Source organism: Priapulus caudatus, unplaced genomic scaffold, assembly GCF_000485595.1.
Source record: "Priapulus caudatus unplaced genomic scaffold, Priapulus_caudatus-5.0.1 Scaffold99, whole genome shotgun sequence".
NCBI lineage: Eukaryota > Metazoa > Priapulida > Priapulimorpha > Priapulimorphida > Priapulidae > Priapulus > Priapulus caudatus.
The window spans coordinates 128,377-148,490 of NW_014577160.1; the positions used below are offsets into that span (position 1 = coordinate 128,377).

Here is a 20,114-nt window from a genome sequence, read left to right on the forward strand (position 1 = left end):
GAGAGAGAGAGAGAGAGAGAGAGAGAGAGAGAGAGAGAGAGAGAGAGAGAGAGAGAGAAAGAATAGAGAACCGGTGCAGTAATGCGTAAGCGCCGTCGTAAAACATACGACGCTGCAGGCGGCGACGACGACGACGACGCGGCGACGACGTTTCCGCTCACGACACTGCCGCCGTTAAAATTATACTGCGTCTCGTCGTAACGAAGTCACATTACAGCCGCGAGGGGGAAGGAGGCTGGCAGGTCCGTGGGAGGGGGGAGGAGGCTGGCGGGCCGCCGCGAGGGATCACAGCAACGGCTGGGGCAAGCGGGACGTCGCGCACGGGAGAAGGACGGTGATCCCCTTTCCCCTTCCACGAGGAGCATTTCTCCTCCTCCGCTTCTCATGCTGGGTTGCATCCTCCTCAGCATCGTCATCGCCATGGAGACGCTGAAGCAAAGATCCGCTTGGTGTCCTTGTGTCCGCGGACCGAAATTGGGCGGCCGCGCATGGGTCCGGTGCGAACTTGAACATGGTTGATTCCCGTCCCGGTGATAAAAGTATTGTGTAAATATATTTGTGGGGAATGTGTTAGTGTTCCCGCGCGCGCAGGTCGTGTGAAATGCCGGTGGTTGAAGTATTTATAGTGAGATTTATAGAGAGCTGTTGCTGTTTTCACGCCGGTGAGATGTTAGCAGCGTGGCGTCGATCCAAGAGAGAGGGAGAGAGCGGTGAATGATTTGTGAAGTCGCAAAGTTTTAAAAATAGTGGAGTCGAGGGGTCGATGTTAGCGGTTTCAGTCGATGCGTGCGTCGCCAGTATCGTGACGTAGCTGCCGCTTACGATGCATATCTACCGTCTTTACGACTATAACGACTCCAGTGCTGGCACATAAGCGCTTAATAGAAAGCCGTAAACGTTACCATCGCGACGGTTGTATCGTAGAATAAGTCTACATGTGTAAATCTGTGATGTGAGTCTCGCATAGAATTGGCTAGATGCCGCCTTGGTTACTGTATATTCATTTATTTTTATTTTTTAGATTGTGCCAGTAAGAGACGGCCTGATTATGCTGTAGAATCACTAACCCGAGTTATTATTCGTGAGTAACTAACATTTGAGTTGGAAGCTATGGTCAATGACACATTCCCTAACTGGCTACTCGATAGTATATGATCGTGATTTGTACAGAAGGTTGGTAGTTGTTTCATTTCCGATTAATGTTTTGCAGCCGTGTTAAGCTTAAACTTCAGCTTGATTTTTAGTGGTTATGTCTTCGACAGTTGTTGGCGACCGGCTCATATTTTTCTATCAAATCTTTGTTTATCCGTTATAAGATAATGGTAGTGTGTTTTGCTGAAATGAATGAAAAAACACCAGTATATTAGTATAGGAGGGAAACGAAATTCTTCTACCACTTTAGAATGCGACTTTAGGTGGTGAATTTAGAATAAATATATATACATGTATGGACGTATGTAGTATGTATGTACGTACGTATGCATCTATGTATGTATGTACGTACATGTATATATACGTAATCGTATGTACGTATGTATGTACGTACGGTACGTATGTAGTACTATGTACGTATGTATGTACGTGTGTATGTATATACGTATGTACAGTACGTACGTACGCGGTACGTATGTATGTACGTATGTATGAATAGTTTTATGCCGTCGTCTATGCATATATGCAGTGTCTGGCCGAGTGATCACATTTCCGGTCATTGTATAGTAGCGTCAATTTGGACTTACGTATCGAGATTATTGCGTGTGTGCGTTGATTCAGAGATCAAAATATCCGTCTATAGTTTATAGCGAATCTTTTATAGGTTTATTGTAAATGTTGAGTTTTCGAGACGCCAAGTTTTAATCGCTATCGTTGATACGTAATCATCGTTTTCATTTTTGAAAGGAGAAAGGATACCATCAGAGAGTAACACGATGGGTGATGCATATATATATGTTTATCATGTTAGTTACTTCTAAAATCCCGATGCAGGTGTGTATATGGTTGTGTGATATGTGGTAACTATAGCAACAGCAATTACTGCACACGTGATCACGTGAACGTATATATGTATCGTGTATGTACTTAGCATGTACAATTATTAGTTTTGAGACAAAAATGGTGAATTGATTGACCGAGTTCAGGGATAGATGTTATCATAGATGTTACACTATGGAAATTACTTTTATTATGGTTTTTAATTCTACGTGGTTTTGTAACAGGTGAAGTGGTAACGAGTGAGTGTAAGGTACACAGCCAGTGGGTTAGTCTGCTAGGGCACTTGCTTTCGCGGTGGTATATTTCATACAAAGTATTACAGAAGTGGTTGGTGAAGTGCTGGATAAAAATCAGATATGTAGTACCACTCTGACGAGCGTTGTTTTCAGACAGTCCGTTCATGACAGTCCGTTAGTTTTCATATATATATATTCTATATGACTGCTCTTATATCTGTACTTACATTACTTGTATCATAGTTTACGTACATATAACCCTAATTATATCTCAGCAGGTAGAATCGTTGCTTCCTGGGATGTAAGATATTGTCAGGAGTGAATAATAATAGATTTATTTTATTAATTTTAGATCTATTATTATTCACTCTTTATATTAGTTATTATTTGCGTGCATTATGTGACACGAGTGCGTGACAAGAAACGGTCTCACGTCGAAATACATGTCGTGTATTGACGTATATGTCTCTCACCCCTGTGGTCGGACTACGTGTACGTGTTACTGCGGCTGAAGGGGTCGTTGTCGTATCAGGTACTACATATATCCATAGATACTACCCGAGGTACATATATGTATACACAAAGTGTACCAGACTTGTACTACAGAAGTGTACCCTAACCCTAACCATAACCATAACCCTAAACATACCTCGTATAAAAATATTAACATAATACTAAACAACCTAAAACTACCTCGGGTACATATATGTAGTATCTGATACGACAACGACCCTTCGTGCGTTACTGCGGGGGTCTGCAGTGCGTGTGTCGCGCGTACATAGTGCAGCATGTACATGCGCTTGGCTTGTTTATTCATGCCTGCCATGCTCTCTGCTGCTGCCGTTGTCATCTCTGCGGTTAGGAGGGCAGCGCGAGGCAGGTACCCAGAGATTTTAATAGAATGAAGGGCTGCTACGTCATCCTCCAGTAAAAAAAATTAATTTCACTCATTTGTTGTTTTCTTCTCGATTTCGCACGTGGATCGTGTTGACGCGGAATTTTTTTGAGCGATTGTTTGCTCGCTGAGGTTTTGTCTGCAAACGGATGGCTTGCTTTCCTTTCTGTTGCACATATCAAAGATACTGCATCGTGTGAGTTTTATTTCATGCAGTTTCATGCGCGTTGTTAGGTTCCGTGGTTGTGTTGGTGCGTGTGTTGGGTTCGCGTGACAGCGAGATCGTGACGCGACCGAATTATCTTTCAATGTCGTTGAAACGCGAAGAAGAGGCGTATGCACATGCGAAGACGTGCGCGCAATGATGATGTGTCTCTGTGTTATATGAGTTTACGGCAGGGATAAGTATCAATCTCACAGAGGTGATTAATTTGAGGTTATTTCTCCTAGGTTTACGGTTAACTATACTGCTATATTGCTGTTCACTCGCGTATCACGTGGTTGTGATGAGCGGAAATGTCACGAATCTGTCACCTCTTGTGTTTGCCCACGTGACGACACACCGATGTCAACCGTCAATAATATATTACTATATATATGTATTACATTATTGATCACATGTATTACATTGTGTATTACATTATGTATTACGTATGTTATTATGTTCACATACATTGTAATATTATCAAGAGCAGAGCTTATAATACGTTATCATTACTACCTTGATTATATATTGATATATTGATATATTGATATATTGATATATTGATATATTCAATGATGAGGTATTATTAACTCTTGATATTATGACACGTGAATCATAATAGTCTTGGGACTATGCCTGTAGACATGTGACAGAGTGCCATTTCCTGTGGAGTGAAGTCCGCTATATTAGATTAACTAGGTCTATCATAGAGTAGACTGTCTAATGTAGCACCTTGGGCGAAGCAAACGTCAGTAGGCAGGAGAATATCATAGCTTCATGCTGCGTGGAGGGATAGTAGGTTATACAGTTCACCACTGCCTGTTATTTTCCAGGCATTTATTACGATGCAGTGTGGCTGGGTGGTTATCCATGTGTCTTACATTGTCGATTTTGTTGTTGTTGTTGTTCCCACCATATAAAACACGTCTCAACGCTCCGTTTACTTCTAGCGGCTCTTGTAGAATGCTTGCCAACGTTTAGCTCAATTTTTCTCTCGTTTAGATTCATGAATAAGTTCTACACATTAAACAACTATATATGTAAGATATATATATACGCTTGAGCGAGTTTGTGTGCGTAACCTGCTGTCAATAATTGTATATGTTGTTTCTATTAGGGAACTGAATATACGTCAATACGTGAGATTCCTTCCGGTTCTACGCACCTCTGCAGCTTTAATACATAGTGAAAATCGACACAAGTGTGAAGTAAGAGAACACAACGAGTCATTTGTGAAATTTTTTAATTTTTTCCAGCCATCGATCACCTTTGCGCGGAGTCACAATAGATGCTGCCCGCGATATTTACACACTGACTTTCACGCGCGCCAACGTTAGTTCAATTATAGAGATAAAACCTTACAGATAGACAGACATCCGTAAACACAGCGCGACGTACTTAGACAGGGAATGATTCATCGTAAATACCACGTTTATTTCTAGTATATATCTATAGTAAAAGTCCTACTTCCGTAGATAATTGGATTCCACCTATATAGCCCTTCATGATGCAACAGCAGGAAGTCGAGATGCATTCATGAAGGTATGAGGCACATGATAGATGTGTTAGACGTACAGTACCTCTCACACCACTAACTGCATTACTGTTTAGATCAGGAGCGAAGTAGTATATATATAGATAGATGGATCTATATTATGTCACTCTTTTTTTAAGATCATGGGAATGATTCAGCCAGCCAGCGTTTCCACCAGGCGTTACCAGCTAGCCATTGCTGCACTGCTGCTGCTGCTGCTGCTGCTGCTGCTGGTGTGTGTAGCCCTTAAGCCCGGTGCACCCTAACCCCTGCGGCAGTTAATAAAAGCGGGCTATAGTACTAGAGCTAGGTACACACGTGAGTAATTTTACTCAAGTAAAATGATGCACGCGTCAAAATACTCAACGAAAATCTGCAGCACACGCGAGTATTTTGATGCATGGGTCAAAATACTCGACGAAAATCCAGCGCACACGTGAGTATTTTGACGCATGCATAACTTTACTTGAGTAAAATTACTCACGTATGCGCCGGGCTTTACATTACCATTCACACTGACCCCATATCCTTGCCGTTCAACAGAAACCGAAATATTGATAACCAGCCTAGTAGTCATGGTCAGTGTATAATGATAATGTTATCCAGTTTACTAATTACACGAAGGCATCGTTGGCATCTTTAGAATCCCATTCAGATCGAGAGAACAATGTGTAACTATGAAGTTCTAAACCCTTCTCCACAAGCAAAACTTAACTGAATGTGTCACAGAACAGACCAAGCTAAACATGCGACATCACAGTCCTGTGATATGACAGACCTGGGCCCCGTTGTCAAAAAAAAAAAATTGTCTTAACATTAGTCTTAACAGTAGATTTTCCTCGTAGACCAGACCTCTGCACACTGCGTAAGACAAACTCATATCTTAAAGTTGTTTCTGTCAACAATCTATGAGACAAATGTAAAGACCAAATTAAGACTAATTTTGTTTCTGATAACGGGCCCCAGGTTATAGCGCAACCTTGTCGTTGTCGATTCTAGTAATTCTGCTAATGTTGAAAGGGTCTATCACTATGTCTACTTGGTTACTCACTCCCAGTAAGTGGCCCTAACTCTAACCTACCCGATAGATCCCAAGTGTTTGTACACTGGGAGACGTAAACCATTTCAGACCTGGCGACACCTCGTGTTCATGCTACATGGTCGCTCTGCGTTATACTGTAGTAATCATGGGTTCGCGAAGAAAGATTGCAAAAATTCCCACCTGCCGTGATAGCGTGATACTGCACCCGCTACCCACCTCCCTGCTCGTGTTCGCACGCAACCCTGAATGTAGTCGCCTCCGGTTTAAAACTAGCGGCATAAATTATTTACAACCTTTTACAACCTCTATTAGCGGTGCTGCATCGGCGAGGGCAAAATGTACCTTGTCACGCTCTCGCCCTAGCCGTTTCGTGACATTACTGGTGGAACGTCTGCTCGTTTACATTGCAAATGTAAACGTATTATGTCGCCACCAGTCGCGTAGTTCCATTTCAAAGTTTTCTACTTTTATGTTATAATTATCACTAGTTTTGTCTCCGCAAACTGTACATTGTTTATAGCCGTGTTCTGTTCATATTCTTTCCCCAGGCCATCCTTAAAAAATTCTATGTTTGCTGTCCCCTGACCCATGATTGTTTTAGTGGGTAGGTAGGTAGGTCTTTTTTTGTGAGGCATAATAGTTATTTTAAGTCTGTCCTCATGTTTGCCACACATGCTTTGTGTTTCAGTCGTAACTATAAGAAATGTAAAAAAAAATGGAACCCAAAATGTCAAAAAAAACTTGGGTCGCGGCTATTTTCGTGGGTCGGTCGGAGGACAGCAAACATATAATTTTTTAAGGATGGCCCCACCCCCCAAAAAATATACGTCCCCTCATATCACCTTAGAAGAATCTCATTTTCCCGTTCAATGGAGGTGAGATCTTGCGTTGAAAAGATATGTTTTAACGATATACATGCAACGGAAAACGAGTACTTTCACGTATGGCAGCATTCGTGACGCAACTAAACGTTGTCATCCTTATCCACATACACGTAGTTGTCACATACCCCCCCCACGTACCCCCACCCCCGCCCCCACCAAGCAAAAACCAATGGAATTAACAGCCACCATTTTATAATGGAAAAAATGCTTACAAAAAAAATATTGTGAGCCAAGAACAGGAATGTTCCTTCCCGGTAAATAATTACCCGTGCAGGGTTCTCCGGCAGAACTTTATAACACGTGTCGGGTCCGACATGCCTCAGTTGTCGAATCGTCGTGCCTTAACTTCCAGCCATGTTTACGTTTGACAGTTCCAACACAGCCGTGATGCTGTGTTTCCACAGCTTGACGTACATGTCTCGGAACAGATAGAGTTTACCTTTGTATTGGGGGTCGCGTATGACACGCGTAATTGACTTCAGTTGGTACAACCCCTTCGCGTGCCCTTTCTGATCCGTCCACAAACGACATGCTGTCTGGTATTCCTGGGGAGAACCATGCATTCCATAAGTTTGTAACGCGTGCACATGCGTGCGTGTGCTTGCGTGTGCGTGTGCGTGTGCGTGCATGCAGTAAGTATGTAACGGAGGGTTAATCACACATCTCAATTTCAACAGAATCTCTCTGAAAGGGTTTCTGCATCCTTTACAAGTGTCCACTGAGTTGTGGTTATTTTTTTACGAGTTGCAGAATCGGACCTGAAGTTTAGCGTACTGTCGATTTTGAGCTTCGTGTTGGTGTCCGTAGATCAAAACTTTTTTGTCGGCACCGAATTTCCAGAGCGTCTCCTACATTATTACTGCGATAAAAAAAATCTAGTGCGTGCTGGAGGGGCTTGTCAAAAAAACCTGTCTTTCGTCCAGCGTGTAAAAATGCACGTCAACATGAATGTAGCCGTAGCTTGGAGGTAATTTATACACCCACAGAGGAGTCGTTAGCATATCCGTCACTTCGTGTCAGTATCTAGCTGTGACTGAATCGATTAAATGCAAATGACACATAAAGATTTTTTTCCCCGTTCGACAAACGGCCGAACGGATAAAGACGACTGATGCGCGCAAACGTCACAATAAAATAATATTAATACATTTGTTAACAAGCAATTTCCCTAGCAAGCATATACGCGATACACAAAAATAAATACTGGATCCCGGCTAGTGGCTAACACGTCTGTAAGAAGACAGTATGATCACAGACTATGTGAGCCCTTAGCACATTGCTACCACTCCCTCTCAGAACCCCACCCGCTCACACTCCTACTCTGAGACGTCGTAGATTGACGAGTAGAACGCTGTATTGTTTAGTGTGCATCCCACACCGAACATTGCGTCGAGCACGACGTGTATGGGGGGGGGAGCGATGTCGGCATGGCTACTCCCGTCCATGCAACGACAGCGCAGCCGTGATTTGGAACTTCAATGCCGATCACGCAAGTTCTCGCCTCTGTCACATCGCCACCTGATCGATCTGAACGTATAACTGCCGCACGCCGATCTGCAATACAAGCGACGATCAATTTTCAGCGTCGAAGACAAAATATCTACAATACAAATTACTTCACTTGAGCTGCGCAATAAAAACCGCTGCGATGTGAAAACACAAAACTCGGCAAAGACCTAGTGCAGCCACAATCCTGCAAGATGGGAGCCGTTATCGAGTACGGTGTCATCATAATCAGGATTAGCACCTGAAATTCTTCACTCTCTTTGAGTTACCCCGAGTGCCGGGTTACAACCCATAAAACCGTGCAAAACAAACGAGACCAATCAAGAAAACGTGTGTGTGAGAGCGAGGGGGAGAGCAAGAGAGAGAGACAGAGAAACAGAGAGAGAAAGAGACGGAGACAGAGAGAGAGAGAGAGAGAGAGAGACAGAGACAGAGAGAGATGATGAGAATGAGTGTGTGAGGAGGGAGAGATAGAGGGGGGAGGGAGGGAACGAGTGAAGAGAGGAGAGAGAAGAAGAGAGAGAGAGAGAGGAGAGAGCAAGAGGGAGGGGAACGAGGGAAGAGAGAGAGGGGAGGAGAACAGAGAGAAGAAAAGAGAGCAAGAGAGAAGAACATGGCGACAGAGAGAGAGATCATGAGAGACCGCGTGCGTGCGTGGTGAGACAAGATCGCGGTGGCGTCGTACCTGTGCGAATATGTTGTGAGTGCTGCTGAGGATGTACTGCATGTCGGCGTTGTTCGCTACCTCAAGCTTCACAGTGCCGACGTAGATGTCGCTACACAGCGTCCAGAAGTGTGGCTCCTGCACGCTGTAAACACCCTCGAGGTGGCTCACCTGTCCACAACACAAACACTCGTTAGCAGATGTGCAAGGTACGCCAAGAGCTTACGTGTGGCTGCGAATTTGAATTGTTTGTGTGTATTGTGTAAGCATTTTCATAGATAAATGATGAGTGTAGACGCATCAATTGGATGAATTCATGAATGACATATCTATTGTTATTCCGTTTATGATAATTTCCACCTATAGGTGGCACCACCAAGACACCCTGGTTTAATGTTGAGTTGATTTTGACCTAAATAAAAGAAGCCTTGCAGAAGAGTGGTGCACACGTGCACATGATGGTAGCTAGTTGTTGTGTGACACACGTGATTGAGAAATAACATTTTGCGTGCAAAAGACGGAATCATTATGAAGTTGAGCTATCAAGACAGAGCTGATGCGTGTACTCACTCGGGAGTAAGCCTCAGGTAAGGTGAAATCCAATTGTGTTGGTGTTCTCATCATTAGAATGCTGACGGAATCTCGCAGCAGTGGTATGGTGCTGTAGATACAAGCGTGCAATGCAGGGTAAAAAATACACGGGAGCGATGAGCGATTCGCTGCTCAAACCTCCGAAATCGCTCCCGTGAGGCTCAAAATAACTCCCGTAGAATTTTTTGACGAGAGCTATTTTTCCCACAGACTTGAAAAAGAGCTCCAGTGAAAAAAAAGAAATTTTTTCCCTGGCGTAACGCCACAATGTGTGAAAGTCATGTCGATTCACAACATTCACGGTAAGTTACTATCACACCTATTTCACAACTATGAAAGTTGAACCTGCTTGTTATATTACCTTTATACTCTTTTAGATGGACTAAGATAACACGATTTAAACCTAGTTTAAAACGTTCACACTGACTAAATATGGTGTTTAAATAATTTTTTGCACTCTGTCATTAATACCATATAAACTGCTGCAAAAAGCTTGAAATTTTCACACACACACCATATGAGAAACATGTAATTTCGCGGACATTCACTCACCTTATTGCGATGAGCACGGCTATGAACATGGAACAGAGTGGATCAGCGATCATCCAGCCGAAGAAATGCATTAGTATCGCAGAGAATATGACGCCAACGCTTCCCAGGGTGTCAGCGAGTATGTGCAGGAAGACTCCTAGAGGATGAAGAGACGGTTTTCACGCGATCATTCACAACAGATAAGCAAAAGTTTCGCATTTACAAATGGAATTTTTTTTCGAAAAACACGAAACATACGCATTTTCGTATCATTACCCGGCATAACAGAAATTATCGCTGCCGCGGAAGTTGCAACATTTGACTTCTAGACTGTACAGCGCGAGATGCAGTGGACACGTGGACATACAGTGGTGGCAGTCTCTCGACTGACTGACTACATGTGCTGAAAAAATGAAGCGGGTTGGATCGAATCGAAAATACGGGAAAACATATCGAGGATCGGAGCGAGGGAAGAGAATCGCGATTCGACTCGATTTCGGTGGATCTTTACAGCCCTACTATGGTGCGACGTCATGTTTCAACCGCTGCATGCAGCGTGCGCTACCCTCACCTTGTCTGATCTGGCTGAATGAGCTGGAACTCCCTCCACCATGACTGTGTTCACCACCGTGACTGGTGTCACCATCATGACTGTGGCCGTGACCGTGATCATGACTGTGACCGTGACTGTCATTACCCATGCCTGCGGCGAACAAATACGAAGCGTGAACGTTTCCTTAACGAGTGCGTCACACTACAGCGAGTATCTTCAATGATTGAATTCAGCATTTGAAAAGTTTAAAGGTTAGAGTTTATACTAAAAAATTTACACTTAAAAGAATATGCTGTACATTATGTTTTTTTTACTATATATATAATATAGTAAAAAAAATTATATGGTATTCTTATTTATGGCTAGACTGTCTAGTCTTTGGATATGACGTTTTGTACTTGTCAAGTTATTTATTAAGATACAAATTCATGGAAACCAATATTCAATCAGATGAAGAAGTGCCACCATGCATAGAGTGTCATATAAACTCCCTACATATAAACTTGACCTAGGTTTAGTTGAGATAAATGTCATCTTACCCAGACCATGTGTGGTGTCATGATGATGGTCATGATGTGCTGAGCTTATCCCTCCATGACTGTGACCTAAAACATCAGCATATATATAGAAAATAACAATATAATTTTGTCGAGGGCACTCGTTGGCCTTAGTCTAAGCCATCTCGGGTTCCATGAATATGTATGTATTCATGGTTCCACACTTAGCTAAATACGTGCGAGGGGCGCTACTCCTCTCGTCCGGACCGTATATATATATATATATATCTTATTGCAACTTTATTGCTAAACACAGGCTTCATCTTCAGGGTCATGCTCATATTTAACGAAATGTATAACATGAAACTAACTAAGGTAAGACTTCAAATACCAAATTTGAAATGTTCTCCTCATCATTATAAAACCCATGGAATAATGACATGGTCCTATTCACTTCTCACACAACCGACTCTTATCGGGTAGGTTTTTTTTACACTTTGTTTGACTAATGCACTCACCATGGCAAGGGATTAACAGTGCCCCCTGCCACGCTCACCATGGTGAGGCGGGATTTAGTGGCGCCCCCTGGTGCACTCACCATGGTCGCCGTCTCCGTGCGAGTGTCCGTGACCGAACACAAAGATTCCGAGAAGATTAACGAGCAATCCGAGAACAGACACGAGAAACAGTCGCTCGTGCTTCACCTCCGGTGGCTCCACTGCCCTCTGCCAACCAATCAACAATGTTTTTACCACTAAAGGATGACATTTATTTCATATTAATAACGTTAAACAAATTTGTTGGTACATATAGAATATATGAGATGTACATTTAATAGGTACTGACAATGCTAACAAACAGAACAGCTTGAATCTTACCTCTACAGCTTCAGAAAAGATGAAGAATGCAATAAACAGCAGAAATAACGCATTCACAAATCCAGCTATGATCTCTGCTCGCACATACCTGAAATGAAAACGAAAGAACTACTCTTCTGACATAACGCATTATATTAATGAAAGACTTTAATAAGTAGCAAGTGACTCAATTTTGACTGCATATCAAATGAGCGCATTCTCCGGACATGAAACACAACCACAGGAAGTGGACAGAGCTGCGAACAGATGTAAACCTCACCCATATGTAAATTTATCCGTTTTTCGCCACTTTGCGATTACAGACGCAGCTAGTCCCGCTAGCAGGGCTGTGCAGTCGAAGAACATGTGAAACGAGTCCGATAGCAGGCCAAGACTGAAACCCAAGGTAAGCAAACATTCACACAACATCGTCATCAACATGGAAACATATAAATGCAGTCATAACTACGAACGTCTGAAACATTTAAACCTATTGAATTGTAATACTATGATATATCATGTACTATATATAAATACTCGAATACGCAAAAATACAAATAATATACTATTATATTGCTAATATAATGCACTTTTTTTCATCCAAATTACAATTATACTACAGCAATTTTTGCTGCAATAAATGAAGCTTATTACCTGTTGGTCCATATACCATATAGTAGTTCCACTATAGCAAACGAAAGATTTAGCAGCAAAAATAAAAACAAGTTCCTTGAGGTCTTGTCTGACATAATCAACCTGAAATTAATCATAAGCATATGGTTAATTCACATAGCTTCATAAGATAATTAAAATAAACAACCTTTATTAAACTATTCATATAACTATTAATTCTGCACACTACTTGTAAAATGGATAATATTGCATAATACAGCACAGGGCCATTGTTACTCGTACAGCCAGTTGAGTTCATTTTATCATTCGGTGACTATGACACATTTATTAATGCATTACATCATTTACGACATTTTTGTCCAACAGGTGGCACCAGTGTATGTAGTCGTTTTATCCAGATGAGACGGGATACTAGAGAAGCGTTGCCGAAAGGAGATGTTGATCCTAGTGTAAGCCTCATAAGCTCTAAACAATTAAGCTACATATACACTGTGCTACTCTGCAAATCACATTTGAATTCAAATCTTGGTCAGCATAAGATAGTTAACAGGTCTATATACCTATGGGCCACGGTGTTAACTTATTCCGAGCTGCCAGCTAAGTCACGATAAATGCTTTTCATATATTCAATCAGGATAATTATTTAGATATACCAATATCCGTTGTACTACAGACTATTCATACAGCAAGACAACGCTGAACAGTAGCAGCTAGGGTTAGCATTGGCTGATAGGTCTATGTCGACCGGGACAGGACTGGCCGAGAGTACCCGGGCTAAATACATACTATCTAATAATCCGGACCCGTACCCGCCTTACTCCACTAAACCGATGTCGAAGTGAGTATTCGCCTACCCAGCGACTCCGCTAACCCTAACATATCAGCTAGGATAGTTTACCGTGCTAGGAGACGTTCCGGCAGATACCAAGGGGAACATAGACCCCTATAGCGTTAGTCAATTAGGTGTAGAAGCTTTTGCACCTATAGGCTATGTTTAATATTGTTTAGCCCCACCCGTTGGTAATATAAGAAGAAACCCAGTCACGTACTTACTTAATTGACCACTAGGCTTTAGATGTTCACAAAAAAAATAAATATTGAGAAAGTATATGATTTTGATCATATATTATTTGTTAGCGACTGGTGTTGGGTGGATCATTGTCAATGCAACCGAATCGACAGTGATTGCACAGCTTGTTGGCATTGTCTCCATCGGTGGCGTTTTTAAAAGATAAATTTTGTTTGTCACATGCGCCAATAACAGTGATGAAAATGAACGACTTACCCCAGAGGTCGCCCGAGGCGATAGAAGAAATGTTGGCCCCAAAGAATTTTGTCAAAAGAGCCCACGAAACGCGAGGGTTCTTTCTTATAGTACATACATACAATAATCAGTGAATCACTATCAGGCCATATTACGCCCATTGACAGATTGCGCTCACGCATGTTCCTACAAATTTTGATACATTTTTTGACCACTAAATGAAAACCAATTCCAAAATCTATGCTGCTAAGGACTAGAAGAACACTGGATGCACGTTCATGGAGTAGGGGCAGGCATGTTTAACAAGGAATGTTGATTCGGCCTGGTGAAACGTAATACCGGCTCTCATATGGTTCCAGGGCTGGGAACTCAGCCAGTGAGAGCTATTGTTGTACATGGTGTTGCATAGTCCTGACATGCCCGGCGGATCAATTGGGTAATGAATGTGGGTGTAATTACTAATAATTATTAACCTAGTTAGTGTAATAAGAGATGCAGTGGTTGTAAACCATGGTGTTGTAATACCAATCCAATGCAATCTAATAAAAATTGTGATCAATACAAAATAAAATATATTTGTAAAAAAATAATTAAATTTTGAATAAAATGCCATAAAAATGGCTGTCCCTGCCCAAATCACGGAATTGATCCATTGCAAGTAATTAAAGTTATGGAACACGAGCAGGTGTTCAAGGTCAACGAAGGCCGACTTGTTAAAGAATACAGATAAAAGCTGAAAAAGCATGAGAAATTGTTGAAGATAATGAGCTGATAAGCAGAACAGGGAATCAAACCGGACACGATAATGACGGCTGATGATGATGAAACAGGAATGACAAGTGGGGACTGGATGAACTCTGACAATGAGCATGGAAACTGTTTAAAAAATGATGAGTAAACTACTCTAAATTAATGGCGTAATAAAAACAAATGTAGAAATTGTTAGAAGTACTTCTTTTTTAACTTACTTGTCACTAAGGTAATAGTAAACGGAGTCCCCCCTAGAATAAATATTGGTATGTGCTCCACTCGTCGGGCACATTTCATAGACCACCACCTGACTCTGTCGCCTACTTGGAAAGTGACAATCATAGTATTTTCATAGACGTTGTAACGTTTGCAAAAAAAAAGGACCCAACCTGCATTCCTTTTCTCAAAAGATTGCTCTAAATCGTCATGCCCGTATGCATAATAGACTAATATCCAAGACGAATCCGAACTGTCTCGCTTCGCGCCATAAAGCTGGGCCCCATAAAATTGACTGGGCCGCCTAAATTTTACTTCAGGGGCTCAGCTGGCTACACACAGTTTTATCACGCCAATAATATGAATAAACTAGCAAACTAAATGCAGATAATTACATCGATTTAGACTATAAAATTTAAATATCGAGCCATGGTCCGAGGTATAAACATACAGACAGGTATTGTAGGAGTACTGAGGCGGATATGTGCCGGCCTAATAATAAGAAATATGACAATAAAAGAAAAACATATCCCACTTGTTGTACCTGTGTGGATTTTAACGTGATACTAGTCATTTGTAAATAGGCTACTGTGGGCTAATCTGAGTAAAACAGATTATTGCCCCACAGCACATATATGGCGTAAGAGCGCGAGCGACATAACTTTGAAGTCAGCCTATATCATTTAATCCATATCATAATGACATATGTTGCTAACAGTACCGACCGATGCCAAACTACCTAACGATAGCCCATCATTGTGAAAATACAGAGGACGAAAATTGCATTTTAACCAATAAATAGTAAATGGCTTCAATTGCAATGCAGCTTGCGTCGGTGCACCCAAATGAATGAAAGATGACAAACAATCAACCCAGACTGACATGACAGAGTGTGTCAGTCATCTTCGTTACTCGAAACAAAACGGCCAAAACACATCACCCTCATCCAGCCAGATGCCGCTCCTTTACGCGCCACCTGGTTTATACTGCTTATCTTTCTACTGTTAACTGGAACATGGCATTTTACGAAGTTTAAAATACACTAAATATGTTAAAGTCTGACATGATCGCTGTCAAGTTGAAGGCGGAAAGCGGAATATTAAGTAGACGTCTGCTTCTGAAACAATTATTCGTTGCACATAATTTTTTAAATTATTTAACTATTTATGATGATATAAGAAATATTTATGCTAGCTCATGTCAAAATTTTAGTGTTATCATCGAAATTTGTTGTGTAGGTTTAGTAATATTAAAATATATCAATTTCAAAGAGTATGTCTTTGATGCTGAACAATCACCTATTTATCACACCAAGAAAACAGGCACTCCCATGGCTCTAACTTATTAGTAAAGTCAATTTATATAAGTGTGGTATGTAGCAAAGGCAGCCGAAATGAGGAGAATCTTCATCGATTTATCAAAACGCTTTTTGGTCACAAACAAATTCAAAAAGCTAGCAACTCTTGTTTTACGTGCTGCTTTTAAGCAACGCGGGGCCTCTGCCCAATGTGAATGTTTCACTTCAGTATAACGAACTAAACGTCGATACCTAAAAATAAAGCGAAACAGTCCAAAGCCAGTGGAGGTTTGCGGACCGTCAAAAGCACTAGGTATTAACAAAAATTGACTCCGCACGAGTTCGCGAAATACGACGGCAACTCTGCAACAGTGAACCTCAGCTGATACGGAACGTAATCTACCAATACCGTTGACGCTCTCAATGTCGTCTCAAACTCTGCAACGATCGCTCTAGAACTACTCTAACTACTACTCTAGTCTACTGACCTCACGCCCATCGCAGAATAGAGTTACATGCCAAGCAAGGCCTGTACGTATAATGAACAACACATAATAGTAAGTGGTACTAGTAGTAGATAGTAACCTACTACTAGTTATGTGTGTTTCTATACCAGTACAGGCCTTGCTTGGCATGTAAGCTCTAATCTGCAATGGGTGAAGAGATATATAGGTAGTGCTAAGAAGCTTAATGGTGCGATGAGTATAACCAAGTAATTTATGAAGAGTATCCCACAACAACGTTAGGACCCCTCTGTTTCAGCTATATCATCATACATTATCACACCACCAAACCTTTCCACCATAACCCTGAGCCCAACGCTACTAATATTAAGCCGTGGGCCAAAAATAAGATTGAATCGTCGTTATAGTTATGTAAATGACAGTTCAGCAACGTGTTTGGTAGTATTTTATTAAATTGTGTTACAGACATTAAGCATTGCATTTTATATAGAGTTAACACTGGTGTCCGTTATTTTAATGCTAGTCATCGATATGCTGATCGATTGCTGTGAGGGAGCATCTTGGCAATTGCTTTTACCTTGTTAGAAATTTAAATATGTGGAGGCGAAACCCCTTTTATTCATAGGTTTAAGTAATGCAGTTAGTGACTTACGAAGAGTATACACAAATTACATGGCAGACTACACTGTTCTCTGACTAATTAAAAAACATCAACCATCGTGTGTAATCTGTGTTGACCCATCGCAGATGAGGTGGAAATAATAGGCGCAAACTTGTAAAAACTAGACGCGTTACATCAAACACGTCCAGTACCACCAGCAGGGAGCGGTCGAGAACGATTTTATTATTCAACAAGAAGGGTTTGCCACAATAAACCCACGGTACAAGTTACAACAACTGAAAAGATACGGTGTTCACCCACCTTACAAGCCTTAGTGTATCTTCAACAGCCCTAGGTGTAACCGATATACCGGTATATTACGGTATACTGGCAATATATTTCGGAAAACTGATAATATCGCATACACACTTCCAGATATCGATATTGTTACGATACGGTGGATAAACAAGAAATAAATTACTTGACACATTGCCTTTATTCTATATTGTTAATGGGGCTCGAAAAATCTATGGCACTGGCGGTGATATAGTTACGGGAAAGCACAAGCTGCACGACGCATACAGTATTACTGGTAAGCGAAGCCCACTGCATCGGAGCACTGCGACGGTACTACTGCGTGGCAGATGCGGGGCAGACGTGTCGCGAGAGCGGCAGAGAGCTCAGCGGCAACTAGCGGAGGCCTATATATACCTATGCTCGCCTGAGTGCCGCGCCGCGGCGATCTACAACGAAACGAGCCCAGCCACGTTTCAGTTACAGTTTCAGTATACAGTAATTACCAAGTTAGCAGCAGGGGTATTGGTGATTCCAAGCTACGTCAGTGGCCTCCGAGAGAGGTAGTCAGTACAGCGGGTGACATTGTACGCACAGAGGCTGCACTGTCAGCTGGAAAAAACCAGTGCGTGTTCTGTTTCTCAAGAAAAACATGAAGAAATTAAATCATGTCATATAAACAAATATATGATGAAATATTAAAACCATCAAATTATACTATAGTCATGCATGGTATAACACTCGCCAATACGGTATTGGAAATATGCAATAACGGTTTGGGTCGTATTGCCAATAGTATTGCAATACGGTTTTTGGTACGCAATACTCACCCCTACAACACCCCACTTAAACTAAGGAATAAACCAACTTATTTAATAAAAATAAAATATTGTTGAATATTAGCTATACAACAATGTTAGTGTACACTTACTGTACAGGTTCCCATAAGGTTGTTACCCTGAAGTTGTTCATTTAATCTTAGAAAAGCTGCTTTTGTAAGCACATCTCATCTGCAACATATTTTCCAGAAGAAATGTGAAATAGATCGATCACACTTGTGCTCACAACTCCATCCTGACAAATGAATTAATGTCTTTTTATGCTTTGACCTTGGTGTGCACGTGGAATATTCGCGAAGTTTATTATCATCGCCGGCAGGTTTTACAGAATCCTATCGGTATATGAATAGTGTTGTTTTACAAGCTAGAACCAAGGGATCTGCGATTAGCCAAGAGTTTACTTCAGATACATCAAAACACCAGATGGGCAAAGGACATTGTCGTTGCCTGCTACAGTAAGCCCAGCAATTTGCGTATTATCAGCAAGGAAACAATAATTCTAATATCTACCAATCGTCATAAGGCCACAATTAAAAAATATTTGTTGCCCCTCACCCGACTCAGGCAGAAAGTTTTGGGTAGGTAGGTAGCTTATTTTAATGAGCTCTTTAAACAAATTCAGCGATGGTGTCTACAATGCTCGGTGTGTGCTTGTGTGGAGATACTGTTTATGTTGATGATTGTTTTGCTGATACATATAATGTGATCTGCTAGCAGATGTATATAAATATAATGCACAGTGATACATATTTGTATAAAGAAAAAGATATCAATAAAATTGTTTTGAAGCGGGTGAGGGCGAGAAAACAAACAATCATTTTGTTATTATGGCCTAAGTAATGAATTGTGTAACTGAAGCTGAACATAAAGAGGGCAGGTAGCAATAACCGAGAATGGTTAGTCCATCGTCAAAACGGTTAGAGAAAAAATAGTTATAAAATGTACTAGCATTTGAAAAACCACTGAACTGTCATGACTAGTTCTGAAGACATATATTGGATGTAATCAAACCTGTACCTACTGATGGATATTCTCCGTGTTTATTAAGAGGAAGGATGAAATCCAGGGTTTGTGTCTAGATGGATACGTTCAGGAGCCATTGACTGGGCAAGGTGGTATTTACAAGAGCGGAGAGAACTTTCTTCTGGTGCTAGTAAAATTCTCAAGTCAGACAAGCCTAATTATAGGGTTCACATCTGATACCAAAAGGTACCATTGTAAGCATTAGTTTAAAAGTAGTTTCTTTATAGCCTGAATCACATTTGTGTGGTGTAAAACAACTGAGGCATTTCCTATCTACATTCTGAAAAAAGTAATCTGTTTTCTTCATTTCGAAAAATTTCGACAGCTCTCTGGATATTGCATAACAGTCATATTTGCATTAACCATGATTTTTTCACATTAGATATTATCAATTACGACAATTAGTGATAAGCTGTGACTTATCGCTTCTCATTCAGTCTGCAAGGAAGGGCGTGAATGGTCTGCCCAAGGCCGTGTCTGAAAAATTTTCAGAAAGCCCCTTGACAAGATCCTGAGAGGTGAATTCAAGTAAGTGAGAATATACCAAACCATGAGCATATTATAAGGTAGTATAAATCTCTTGAAGTGATCCTCGGAGCTAACTTGACCTATTTACAGCTGTATCCCCCACCACCAATCAGCAGCAGGCTATGGAGTCGATTTGCTGCCAACAAATGGAACCAACGTTGTCGTAGCGTTAGTCTGTATCTCCGATTTGGGGTGATTACGAGAAACAATTTTGCACG

The 20,114-nt window shown here is 41.3% G+C and overlaps 1 protein-coding gene across 1 annotated transcript in view; it reads right to left on the bottom strand.

The window, feature by feature from the left end:
* Window positions 1-6,650: 6,650 nt before the first annotated feature.
* LOC106805089 (zinc transporter 7-like) overlaps window positions 6,651-20,114 on the bottom strand; it is a 16,444-nt gene continuing 2,980 nt past the window's right edge. Inside the window, exons 2-11 of the mRNA XM_014806568.1 lie at window positions 12,642-12,743; window positions 12,268-12,381; window positions 12,009-12,096; window positions 11,729-11,855; window positions 11,173-11,238; window positions 10,652-10,783; window positions 10,102-10,237; window positions 9,529-9,619; window positions 8,980-9,129; window positions 6,651-8,342 (exon numbers count right to left, since the gene is read on the bottom strand). Of these exons, the coding sequence (XP_014662054.1) occupies window positions 8,295-8,342; window positions 8,980-9,129; window positions 9,529-9,619; window positions 10,102-10,237; window positions 10,652-10,783; window positions 11,173-11,238; window positions 11,729-11,855; window positions 12,009-12,096; window positions 12,268-12,381; window positions 12,642-12,743 (1,054 nt within the window). The 3' untranslated portion in view covers window positions 6,651-8,294. The remainder of the gene's footprint in view (window positions 8,343-8,979; window positions 9,130-9,528; window positions 9,620-10,101; window positions 10,238-10,651; window positions 10,784-11,172; window positions 11,239-11,728; window positions 11,856-12,008; window positions 12,097-12,267; window positions 12,382-12,641; window positions 12,744-20,114) is intronic.